General features: G+C 35.1%; 2 protein-coding genes across 2 annotated transcripts; both read right to left on the bottom strand.

Moving 5' to 3' along the window:
- Positions 1 to 550: 550 nt before the first annotated feature.
- LOC128133477 (uncharacterized) lies at positions 551 to 1,416 on the bottom strand. The gene is made up of 2 exons (XM_052770936.1): positions 1,086 to 1,416; positions 551 to 1,017 (listed from the first exon to the last, which is right to left on the bottom strand). Exons 1-2 carry the CDS (start codon positions 1,414 to 1,416, stop codon positions 551 to 553), a joined length of 798 nt encoding a protein of 265 aa, XP_052626896.1.
- A 7,795-nt stretch (positions 1,417 to 9,211) lies between these two features.
- Positions 9,212 to 10,206, bottom strand: LOC111907837 (uncharacterized). The gene is made up of 3 exons (XM_023903643.1): positions 9,802 to 10,206; positions 9,503 to 9,649; positions 9,212 to 9,412 (listed from the first exon to the last, which is right to left on the bottom strand). Exons 1-3 carry the CDS (start codon positions 10,204 to 10,206, stop codon positions 9,212 to 9,214), a joined length of 753 nt encoding a protein of 250 aa, XP_023759411.1.
- Positions 10,207 to 13,361: the final 3,155 nt, after the last annotated feature.

Genomic DNA, 13,361 nt, shown 5'->3' on the forward strand with positions numbered 1-13,361 from the left:
GGTCTAGAAGTTTTTATCATTTTTTAAATGAAAAATATTCTTTTTGAAAATAAAACAACTAAATATAAATAGATAATAAAATTTATAAAAATAAATAAATAATAATCCATGAATTTAAATTATAACTTTTATGAATAATCAAGTTTTGAAAATCTTACTAGTTAGCGATGGGAATAATAAAAATTAGGGACTAGATTTGTCAATTAGGAAAATTATCATGACTAGTAAGCGTTGGAGTTAAGGGTCGTTTGATAGTTGCTGATTGGGTTAGAGCTGATTGAGTTAGAAGCTGACTGGGTTAGAAATTCTGACTGAGTCCACATCTGACTGAATTTATGCTGCTTGATTATTTATCTAACTGATTATGTTGAATGATAAAAATGACCATATTATCCTTATGTTGTCCTTTTGTGCTGGATAAAATAATTATAAAAATAAAAATTATCACATAATATCCAAAATAAGCATATGTAATTTAAAATCCAAATAGAAAGTGTAATAGAAAACCCAAAATACACATTGTCATACATAATAAAAAAAAGTATATCATTTAACATGAACCATTTGAAAGTAACTGATTAGCAATCTGGTCACGCAAAGTAGTCATATACTTAACGGCTTCTGAACCCCATTCTATGCCTTGTATGTTTTGGCCCTCACTTCCTCCACCTCCCAAATTAGGAGTAACCATAGTGTTTTGTTCAAAGTTCATAAATAGGTCATCTTGAATATCGTATTTCTTTATAAAATTATGGACCGCAACACAGGCAATAACTATGTCTCTTTGCACTGGAAAAAGATAAGGAGCCATACGTTTTAAAATTGGAGATCTCATCTTCAATACACCATAAGCACGTTCAATGATATTTCTAAGTTGTGCATGAGCATGATTGAACCTTTCTTCCTTTGTTAAAGCTCTGTTTCTTCGAAAATCGGCTAACCAATACCTAGTATTGCGGTAAGGAGCCATAAATCCACGGGTGTTGGTGTATGCGACATCACAAAGGTAATATTTATCTGTAAATGGGTGACAAATTAATCATATAGATAATATAGATAATAAAATTTATAGAAAAATGACAAACCTGGTGGAGGGAATGGAAATCCAGAAGTCGGATTAATTGCAACTTCTTTCAAAACTTTAGAATCGTGTGCTACGCCCTCCCATCCAGCCCATACAAAGGTGAATATCATATCAAAATCACAAATTTCTATTACATTTTGATAACATTCACATTTTCCTCTTCCCCTATAGCGAGTTTGTTCATCAACAGGCATAACTGCATTTACAAGTGTTCCATCTAGTGCACCTAATGCTCCAGGAAATATGTTTTTTAGCCGTCTATGTTGTTCCGAGGGATTTCTTGGTGTATTAGAAGATGTTGGTACAATAATTTCTCTTGCAAAACACATCATTGCTTTTAGCACTTCATGAAAACATTGATGAATCGTTTGTATGGAGTGATGAAACCTTTCTTTAACAGCTCGAAAACGTTCATTATGTCCTATAACATGTAAAAATATAGCCATCTTCTCTTCAATGCTTATTGTCCTACTACGTTGCAACCAATTTCTTGAGTAAAATGATTGCATAATAATACAAATGCATCTTGTGAAAGACGCATCATATCAAAACATTGTATAGGACATCCGTGTATCAAATTTTGTGTATATGCATGCCCGGTTTCTTCCGGTTCCTTAACTTTTATTCTTTCAATTCTTTTTTTTCTTTTTCGAACTAATAGCATGAGATTATAAGGAAACCTAAAAACTCACTTTCCTTATCCATATGTATCATGTTACATATTAAATACAAATCACATAAATTTTATAACATAAACCATAACATTAATCAATAACATTAAAATGGATGACATATAACTCCATAACATAAAAATCCATGTCATAAAAATCCATAACATAAAAGTCAATACCAAATAACAATCCTAAACATAACACATAAACAACCTAAACTTAAAAATCCTAAACAAAACACATAACAACCCTACACATAAAAATCCATAACATGTACCATAATGTAAATCCATAAAGCATAAAGACAAAAACATCCTAAAGTCATACTAAAGTCAACCAAGTAATCCAAAATTCTTTCCCGCACTTTTCACCCACAACTCACAAGTCGAAGACTCGAGGCGTAACCAAATTTTCCTGTTACCAGCATTTTCAGCAAACAACATAAGAGCAGTGATGTATTTCGGATCAGAATCTCCCCACTCTAAGCCTTTCAATTTTTCAATACACTCATCCATCTCCTTGTCAAGATTATTAGTTTGCGCGAACGCCTGAGCCGCCTTCATAATTTCCTTGCCAACCACTCTTATGTCATCATCTAGCGTGTCCGTGGGTGCATTTCGTTTTCCTCTTTTGTTTTTGGACCGACCAGACGAATCTCCACTTGCATGTGATGCACTTGTAGGTGGGGGTACTGTTGAAGCTGAGGCTGGGATATCCATTTTAGGTGGTGTATCTACCATCTCGATATCCTCATAATCTTGTGTAGTAAACACTTCTGCAGGGTGAGGGAGTGTCGAAGATGGTCCCCAACTAGCAGCACCGGTCGAGGTCGTACCGTAAAACAACTGGGTGCACAGATCAGGGTAAAGGAGGGGTGCATTTCTTAATTTCTCGACCATCTTGTTCAACTGTTTGAAAAATTGATTTTATTATTATACTTTAAAAAATAATGTGTTTTAAATTAACAGATTACCTTCGCCTCCGCTTTTCACTCTTCATCCGTCATTTGAAACGTGTTTATGATAGGATTGTAGAGATTCCCAGTTTTGTTTTTTAATTTCAACCAAACTGCATACTTGCTTTTCAAGTAGTCATAACGATATTTCATTTGTTTCTTGTCAACAACAAAGCCATGTTCTTTTTTTAGTTTTTCAGCTATTGTATTCCATGAAGTACCTTTGAGACCACTACCCTCCCGACCGTTACTTGTCAGTTCTTCGATACATGCATCAAGAAAAGTTTTGTTCACAAAATCCGAAGACCAACTAGCTCTACTTCTCTTTTCTGCCATGTCTAATGAATAAATAAATACTTAACATGTTATGCTAATATATACACATATTAGCACACATAAACACACACACACACACACACACACATATATATATATATATATATATATATATATATAAATATATATATATATATATATATATATATATATATATATATATATATATATATATATATATATAGACACACACATGTACACAAATACTCACAAATATGTCATATTTATAATTATAAAAAATTATTAACAGATAAAATAAAAATGTTATTAAGATGAAAAGATACAAAATGATTAAAAAAAATCATCAAATATAATAAATTGTTAATTTATAGTAAAAAATACCACACTCTAGTGTCTTGAATGTTTCAAGAAATATTTGGAATAAAAATAAAAATCATATATTTATAAAAGTAACATCACCAACATAAACCTCTTGCCTTATATTCACACTACTATTCTACGAATTGCATGTTTCCAACATTTACCTTCTACATATTATTTTCAAAACTTTTACTTTTTCATTTACCTTTGTCATATATAACATTCACAGCTCTAAAGAGATATAATACCACAAAGATATATGGTTACACAACCACTTGAGTTATATATAATCTTCCAAGTCACTCTACTAATTAATCTATGTGTGTTAAAGTTTAGAATTCATGACAACTTGTGTTAAAGTTTAAAATTCGACACCATCATAATTTCATATGAACCAATTTTGTTTTTGGAAGATATATGGTAGTTAATAAAAAAATCACTTCTTGTTTTCAAGAATTAGGAAATAACATGCATGCTCCCATAGAAATTTTAAGAATCAACAACATGAAAAAACAAGGACAAAAAAGATTAAAAACATGAAAAACATGGAAATTTTAAGAATCAATAAATTGTGGACAATTTTGCCCTTGATTATGAATGCAGAAAAAATAAGGACAAAATAAGATTAACAAACCCGTTGATCAAGAACATGAAAAACATTGAAATTTTAAGAATCAATAAATTCTGGACAGTTTTGCCCTTGATTATGAATGCAGAAAAAATAAGGACAAAATAAGATAAACAAACCCGTTGATCAAGAACATGAAAAACATTGAAATTTTAAGAATCAATAAATTCTGGACAGTTTTGCCCCTGCTTATGATTGCAGAAAAAATAAGGATAAAAAAAGGAAAACAAACCTGTTCTTGATTGATGATATTGCTGCTGATCGATGTTGCTGCTGTGGATTGTTGCTTTGCTGTTGTTGATCGTTGCTTTGTTGTTGCTGTTGTTCTTGATTGATGATGTTGCTGTTGTTGATCGCTGCTTTGATTCACTTCTTGTTTTGTCGCAGGGAAGTTAACAGGAGATGGATATAGGGCATCTACGCAGCTTTGGTTTTTTTTACTCGGTCCATCAAGTTTAAAGCAAGGACCGAGTCCTCTATTTTCATTGGACCGAGTCCTAATGTTTGGACCGAGTCCCTTGATCTAAAATCAATATCAAACATGCTAATTGGTATTTTATGGACCCAGTTAGATAGCACATCAAACGACCCCTTAATATGTTACAATATTGGTGAAGTGGGGCAAAGGTTTTAGTTGTGATATTTTCAATAAAAGACTTGGCACCTGGTGTCTATTTTGCTAAATTTATGAGTTTAGAGCCAATATGAGACAAGAAATTTGATTAAGGCGCACTGGCTCTTATTCCCCCTGCATTCCTTCTAACAATCGATCTTAGGTTGGGAAGGTGGAAAAGGTGGTCTCAATCTCCCATGGTGGATTTGAAACCCTTTTGTAAAATTAGAGAATAATCAAACCTTGTCTGTCATCTCTAGTGTTGTGAGGCATTCTTCATCCTCTCAATCTCTTTAATTCCTTGTTCTAAGGTTTTAGTATAATTGTGTAATATAAAATTCAAGTTTACTTCAAAGTTCAAATGAAGTTTCTAAGTTATACTCTCGTATTGATTCAATCTCCAATCAACATTTTTCTTGTAGACGCTTGAATGGAATTTCAAATGAGATTTTGGGGTTTCCTAACCCTAGACTCATAGACCACAATCTATAGATCAATTCACTAATCTAATGAATTTTTGAAGCTTAAAAAGTACCTCTAGCTTTTTGTATGAAGTTGTATTTAAGCTTTAGTGACTTATATTAAAACTTGGATGTAACGTCCCAAAATTCAAACCATAATTTTCATTTTTCGAATAGAATATTATGTCCAAACCATGTTTCCAAAAGTAATATAAAGGCCCTTGGTTCAATAATTACAAAACATAACGTCCAAAACACAGTAGTAAAAAAAATCAACCAAAGTCCAATTCATAAATCAACGACATAGTCAAGCTAGGCCTTCCTTCTGATACTAGAACTAACTGAAAAACTTTTAATCCAAAATTATAAGCATAAAGCTTTTTGAGTTCCCCAAAATACCACATATCACATTACACATACAATGCACATGTGCAAGGCTCATAATCAACACCTAAGTGTGTGTATGGGCTTGTGGTCATCATCATAAAGACCTGTTGAAATTCCAACTATAATCGGTTCCTAGTCAACACTCAAAGGGCCTATAGGCACAACGAAATCATCCTAACGACCTATTAAGCTTTTAAATCCAACCATGATCAACTCATAGTCAGCACTTCCGAAGGCCTATAAACACAAGGGTATCATCCCAAAGACATATTGAACTTCTAATCGTGATCAAATTGTAGCCAACACCTCAAAGGTCCTTTAGGAACAAGTCCATCATCCCAAATACATGTTGAACTTCTAACTACCACTTTAGTGAACCTATAGGCACATGTCCATCATCCCCTAAAATCAACATATGCAAGCAAATAGACTAACCAGCCTAAAGGCATAATTGTACTCTAACAATACCCACCCAACACACCATACTAGCATACAATGTTGTACACAATATAGTGAGAAAACTCACAGTAACCAAATAATAGAATCTCAACAACAACCTCTACAACTGAATCAACTAAAACTAACCACCTCATACCAATACTGTTAGTGTATTAGGAGCCCCATATAACATAAAAACACACCCTTAATAGCCATAATGTATCCTGAAAGCCGTCTTCTATACACCCTTTCACTTATTCTTATTTGATGATAATCTGAAAGAAGGTCATACGAAGAAAACACACATCCTCCTTTGAAATCGATCAACCGACTGTCAATCCTCAGTAACATGTAACTGATTCTTACTATGAGCTAAATAGTCTCCCTAAAACTGATGTACATCCTTAGTGGACCATCCTTTTTTCTCACAAAAACACTCAAAACTCCTCATGGTAAACTACTTAACTGAGTGAATTTCCTTTCTCAGCAGCTCCTAGCTGCGAGGATAACTCATGTATAAATGAAGGCATAAACCTAAATGGTGCTTGGCTATCCGAGTCGCACCTACGATCTTATCAATTCCTAAATTCTTCTTGACGCTTGGATGGAAAGTCCTAAGAAGAACATCTGAAATTTTTTTAACCACAGGCACTCTGGTGATAAATTCTTATCTCATACTTTCTACATAACAATAACCATGAAACAGTAAACCTATGTACTCATGCTATAAAATCTTATAGCCCTTGACAACAAAACCGAAAATTGGGTTGCTATGCATACCCTCATTTCGAATAATCAGATGTCCTCTACTTAGGTCTCTAACTATCACTGTCTGTCATCCACAAACCTTAGAGTCTATGAAATGGCTCAAGCATTACATATAATTCTTCATTCTAAAAGACTATATCTAATATAGAATCATATAGTTCATGATTAACTCTGCCCTATAAGCCTAATCAAACAAGAACATACAGTTGGGCTAAGTCAAAATTCTAAGCCTATGTAATACAATTCTGCATAGTCCACTAACAAGTGAAAGAAACTCCTGAATACCTCACTAGTGACTTTAATGCTCCCAGCATGACATGAATTCGTTGCCAAAATTAAGTTATATGTTTACACAACTTGCTCATGAGTCGAAAAACTAAGACAAGAATAGAGTTGACCAAAACATACCACTCAACATGAGCATCAAAAGAATTATAAAATGTCATTAGAACATAATGAACATCACTCCAGCAAAAATAATAGTTGATGGATTCCATACCATCCCTTCGAGACACAATAGAAGCACCCGGATGCAAAAAGCACAAGAAACATCCTTATGCGACTTCATATACTTACCAGAACAGTTGTGGCTCCCCTAACCTCCTAAGCAAGTAACAATAGTATTGAACCTATTAGTTGTCGATGGTTGAAGGTTTGTGATGATTGGATACACTTGAAGTATGAATAAGAAGCGTGAAACTAATATAAGTAACATGATTAACAGAAAGTAAATAACGTAGATGTTCTCCAAATTGTTCATTTTACAAAGAAAGTAGGTTTTGTCTTCACAAAGAAGATGGTCACAAAGACAAGTGACACAAATTTGTGTTACAGAACTTTAAGGTTTGCCCTAATGTTGTATATATATACTAATCTATACATGTATATCCAATTATTGACGGGATTGTATCTAATCTATAATAATAACCAATCTTATCATAAAGCTAGTAGATATATGTTGTATTCTATACTTATCTATATCATTACCTAATATAGCAATAATACACATACTATATGTACTAAGTTGATGCTGGTAAACTTGATACGCTGGCATTGTCGACGTGTAGAAGATGATGCTGATAGATCACTGTGTCATGTTTTTGACTCATCAGATCGTAAGGTGTGACCTTACAATCTCCCCTGTCTGATGATGTCAAAACTAAACTTCTTCTTCAGATTCATCATAAGAGCCATTGTAGAATTCGTCAGCTTCTTTGAAGACTTCAGGCTTTACCCATTTAAATTGATCAAGTTTAGCTCATCCAGTCTTCTACTCAGCTGCAGTGATATCAACACAAAATTTCCTCTTTCAAGTTCATAGTGACCTAGTCCTTCCAAGCGAAGACAAAACAAGTGCTCAGTGGGAGCAAAAGGAAGGTCATCAGTGCGTTGAAAGCACATCTGATTTTGACTATCAAGAAAGAAGATCCCGTGCTCTAGTTCTGGAATAAATATGTACTGAACAGGTTTAACACCACTGGTAATTCATTGTTGATGTATATGGTGCCATAAAGAAGAAGAAAATTGGTATTGTTGGACTGTCTGGGAGTGCCTGTTCTTCTTGATGAGACTGATTTTGATAAACTAGTTGATGGACTAGCGGATGGCACGATGTTCATTTTCTTTACTTTGTTAAGAAGATCTTGGATTTCCAACTTCACTTATTGAGCATGAACACCCTTGTGTTTGTTTATAACTCCTTGAATTTTCATCTATTCGCTATAGCCAAATTTGACTAGCTCACGAGCAAATACAACTTCATTGTATTCATACTCTATTTTCTTTGCTACCATGTGAAGCTTTAGTGACTCGTTCTTTGACTTGGTGCATCTTACTTTTATGATGGGATCAGGATTTTTTCTTCGATTCAGAATGTATGCAAAATTCTTTCTGTCGATTCAGTCATTTAGGTCTGAAACAATGTGTTGTTTTTCCAGATTGTTATTAAGGATCTTCTTGACTTGATTATCAATGCTTTGAACATCAATATTCTAATTAGCAAAACAAGTTCTTGAATAAGTTTGGCAGACACACACTCTTGTTTTCTGGCTTCTTTCCTCTATCGAACACCAACATTGTATTTCAGCATGATCTGTTTAACTTCACTGATAGGTAAGCTCCATATTTTTGCTAACTTATTCAGATAAAAATGAGCTTGAATTTCTTTTGAGGAGGTGTTGAAGTATCATCAGCTGCAGAGGAACTTCTAACGTCATTGTTAAGAGCTCCCCCTGAGAAGGAAGCCTTTCGTATTTGAGAATTGACCTAGACACCATCATCAGAATCAATTTTCACTATTTGTTCCTTGAGGAACCTCTTAAGAGATCTCACCCTCATAACAAGAACCAGGATAGAAGATATTTAATGTAACAACATAAAAATAGATTTTTGCATGAAAACAAGATCCATAAACCCTTCATAGTCGTCGGTTTTTTTATTAGTCACCAGTGTTTGGAATGGGCTGATCAGTTGTAGCATCAACATCAGCACCAAGAATCATTTTTTTAGTTTCTGCTTTAACAATTTCAGCTTCGATATTTCCAGTCATCTCAGGCTGAGATGTAATCACCACCTGCATTTGCATTAGTTGAGGACCCTTTTAATATTCTTGGAGGAGGATGAAATGGTGGAGGAGGTGGTGGAGGAATATTTGTTGATAGAGGTGGAGGTGGAAGAGCAATATCACCTGGAGAATTTGGTGGAGTGTCATCAAGAACCATATCATCATCATCATCCAAGGCCATAAGTCTCTTCATTGTAGCCACATCCCTTTTAACTTTAGTTAATATTTTATCCATTAATTGAGTTCACTGAACAATTAAGGAGAGTTGGGAAAGCACAACAGTTTCAAAGTTGGAGCTGGATTCTTCCTGATGATCCTGATGAAGAACATCTGTAATAATGGGTGATCGTGTAGGAGGAATCCTTTCAGCTTGATGAACTGTATCAGCTTGAGGAGAAGGAGATGGTGTTGGAGAATGGTCATCCTGGATCATTAGCTCAGTATTATCTCCAACAAGAGCATTGATCAACGATGTTCAGTGTCATCAGCAGAGGAAGAGGGTGAAGAAGTAGTTGAAAAACGTATGTTCTTGTTCAAATTTGGAGGACAACTCATTTTCTAAGTGAAGTCATCTACCATGTCATTTGCTGAGTCTTCTTCACCTTTATCAGTGACTTCTTCTTTATCTACCCCTTCTTTATTACAAGCTTCTGAATCATCATCATTCCCATCATCATTATATTCTTCATCACCAGCATCATCATTATCCTCTTCATCATCAGCATCATCATTTTCATTATCCTCTTCAGAGTATGAGGATTCAATCGCATAGGGATTTTCAATCCACTTTTGCATCCATGCAGTAATAGGAAAATCATCCTTAGATGGAGCATCATTGACAATTTTCGAGGAAAGAGCAGGAATAGGAATGATGATCCCATGACTTTCAACATAGCCTTCTTCACGAGACAAGATCAACCCAAACCAACGCAAGTAGGGAACATGCAATGGTCTCTTGTTCCTAGAAATACAATCAATCATCTGATCAAGAAAGAATTGAGGAAAATCCTTTTTTTTGGTAAATGATGGAGTATAAGATCCTTTGCCCAAAGAGATTCAGTTGATCCAAACTTCCAATATTGTGACCAAGGCATTTTCCAATCACACCTATTAAGTATTTCCATCCTACATTAAAACACTGATGAAAAGTGTTTTTGTAAGGATCACAAGTGAGGCCCTTCAATTTGAAGTTATACCCTAATTTTTCACGAACAGTCTTGCAATTTTCTTGAGAATTAGTTTTATAGTAACTTTCAAATTGTGGAAAACGAAGAGCAGCTCAGAAGGATTCTACATCAATACTAGCCCTATACTGACCATCTCTAATGGTTCCGGTAATGGTTCAAGAAACAATATCAACAGAGCATGTATAGTAAAATTCACATACTTATTTAAGGTAAAAGGGATTGAGAATGTCACAGAACGCATATTGAAGAGGATCGCTCTTAACGAAGTAAAAAATGTCTTCGATTCCTGAGTTTGCGAACTACTTTGGAATTTCATCCGAGAATACCACATTTTTTGGTTGGATGGTGATGGTAGAGTCAGAAGCATGAGGACCTTTGATGATGTTAGCACTGGGAGCAAACTCGTACAAGGGCTTTGACATGGTGAAAGCTTTGAGGAAGATGACGGTTTGGAGTCTTTTTGAGATTGAGAGAGAGAGAGAGCTTAATTTCTTGAATTACTTGTAAAATTGACCTAAGATGAAGAATCCCTGATTTTTACTAAAAACGTTTCTTCCTTTTTATGTAATCATGACTAAAGATATCTTCTCCGTAAAAATTTCATATCCCAAGATGATATACCTTTTAATCGTCATTCAAAAAGTTACCGTTTGGATAAGATAGATACTTTTGACACGTCATCAGCATCATCATGGTCGATCAGCAAGTGGCTTGAGATGGTCACTTAGTAGGTTTGTGATGCCTCCTGATAGTGTGGGCTTAAACTACCATTCACTGACATGGTATTGCGAGATCTCATCAGTGTGTTGTTTCCTACACTGAATCATAAATCTCTTTTATTAGAAGAAAATGTCACCAGTGGATAGGTGCGTGTAATATATCATGGAAAATGATATACCCATCGACACATATTTTTCAAGCTCTCATCAGCGTATGGTACATTACGCTGAATCATAAAACACTAAAAAAGAATCTAAGGGTAAGAAAGGATTTGTGCGTGTGATAGTCTATGGTACATAGACTAACCATCGGCATAGACTTTCAAACGTTTATTAGTGTGTGGTTTTACAAGTAAATCATCAAGCTCTGTTAATAAGATAAAGGATAAAATGGATTGTTTTAGTTATGCGGAAGTGAAATTAGTGTGAATCATTAACATTTTAACTCATCAACAAGAAGTGGTTTAAACTTTCATATCATAGATTAAGTTGCAATCTAGAATCAAGGATTCACCGTTAACTCATAATGGTCCCATTTCTACCTCAAACTAGGAGGTTAGGGAGATGAACATCCCTTTGTCATTTTAGGATCTGACAAGTATATCTTACGTTGATGACTATGCAATAAGGGTAAGCCATTGGGTTATGCTCATTGCTTCAACATAATAAGAGACTTGGTGCATACGTGTAACATCTGGACTTCCAGGTATATTGTTTATTTATTTAATTATTTTGAGGACTATTGAGCTACTTGACGATTCAGTGCTACAACTCGTCGAATAGAGTCACGATGTGCCACGTGGGATTAATGACCTACTCTACGAGTCCAAGAGCCGTATTTAAGGGCACTTATAGCCTCATTTGCGGCTATACTTCCCTGAGAGTAAACCCTAATCGGTCTGTGAGCTTAGAGAGAGAGTTTTGAGCTAACCTTGAGTGTTTGGTGCATCTTTTGAAGAGTTGAGAAGGATTCCAAGGCGAGGACAAGAAGGAGTTGCTAGATCCGTGGCTATTTCATCTCATAACTTATGGGAAAGGTATAAAGCTTGCACCTTTTTCATTTTGTTGAGTAGATCTCGTGATTTTGGGAGTTCAGGGCTTTTTGTATCTAAAATTAGGACCTAAAGTGTTTTAATTTCATATAGACGTTTAGAATTCAGATCTGGATCATGTAAGGTCCCTAGAGTCAAAAAGTCCCTGCTTTATTTAGCCATAATAATGATCTTGAGTGAAAAACCCTTTTTAAGATATGTTTTGGAATTTCAAGCCCTAAGTGCCATGCATGGACGTACAGCCTATGACTTTACATGATAAACTAGACTTAAGAGTGTAGACCTAGAGTTTGGGAAGGTTTTCTGCCTTGAAATCGTCTGAATGAGAAAAGAGTCTAAATGGACTCGCCGAGTCGAGGAGCTGAATCGACGAGTCAGTTAGGATTTGTCCCGATCAGCTGGCTATGCTATAACTCGTCGAGTTAGGGATTAACTCGACGAGCTACACCTTCACGAAGACTTTGGAGGTACCAATGGACTCGACGAGTCACAAGAGTGCACTCGACGAGTTAGGTCAAACTGGGATTGTTGACTCGAGATTGACTTCTTTTGAATTTAGGATTTGGTCAACATAAGTAATGAAGACCATGGAGGGGTAAAATGGTCTTTTACCCATTCCAAGAGTTAGAGAGAATGAGAGAGCAACCTTTGGTGTATTTTAGTATGAGTGAAGTATTGATGAGAGATACTTATCCAATGTGTTAGGCGGAAGCTAGTTCGAGATTCCCGAGTATGAGACTTTTACTTGCTAGCTTACGAGGTGAGTATTCTCACTATACTTACTAAGAGTGGTATCCTTGCGTGATTGAGTTGTCTTATGTGCTTATCTGTGTTATGTGATATTATGAATTATGTATTTGTGATTTATGCTGAATATTGTTATTATGAGTTTACTGAGTTGGGACCAGAGGGTCCCACTGAGACACATTGATCAGAGGGTCTTATTGAGTTATAGCCTATAGTGGCTATTAAGCTCTGTGTGGTATTTTGGGGAACTCACTAAGCTTTGTGCTTACCATGATATGTGTTATGTGTTTCAGGTACTTCTAAGGATCACGAGAAGGCGTCGACTTGATTGTACACACACATCAAAAGTTGAGTTATGAATTGGAGGATCCTGGAGTTTTGATATATGAATAGTTTTTGATATAAGATTTGACAATTTGACATTGTGATGT

Source organism: Lactuca sativa, chromosome 4 (genome assembly GCF_002870075.4).
Source record: "Lactuca sativa cultivar Salinas chromosome 4, Lsat_Salinas_v11, whole genome shotgun sequence".
Classification (NCBI taxonomy): domain Eukaryota; kingdom Viridiplantae; phylum Streptophyta; class Magnoliopsida; order Asterales; family Asteraceae; genus Lactuca; species Lactuca sativa.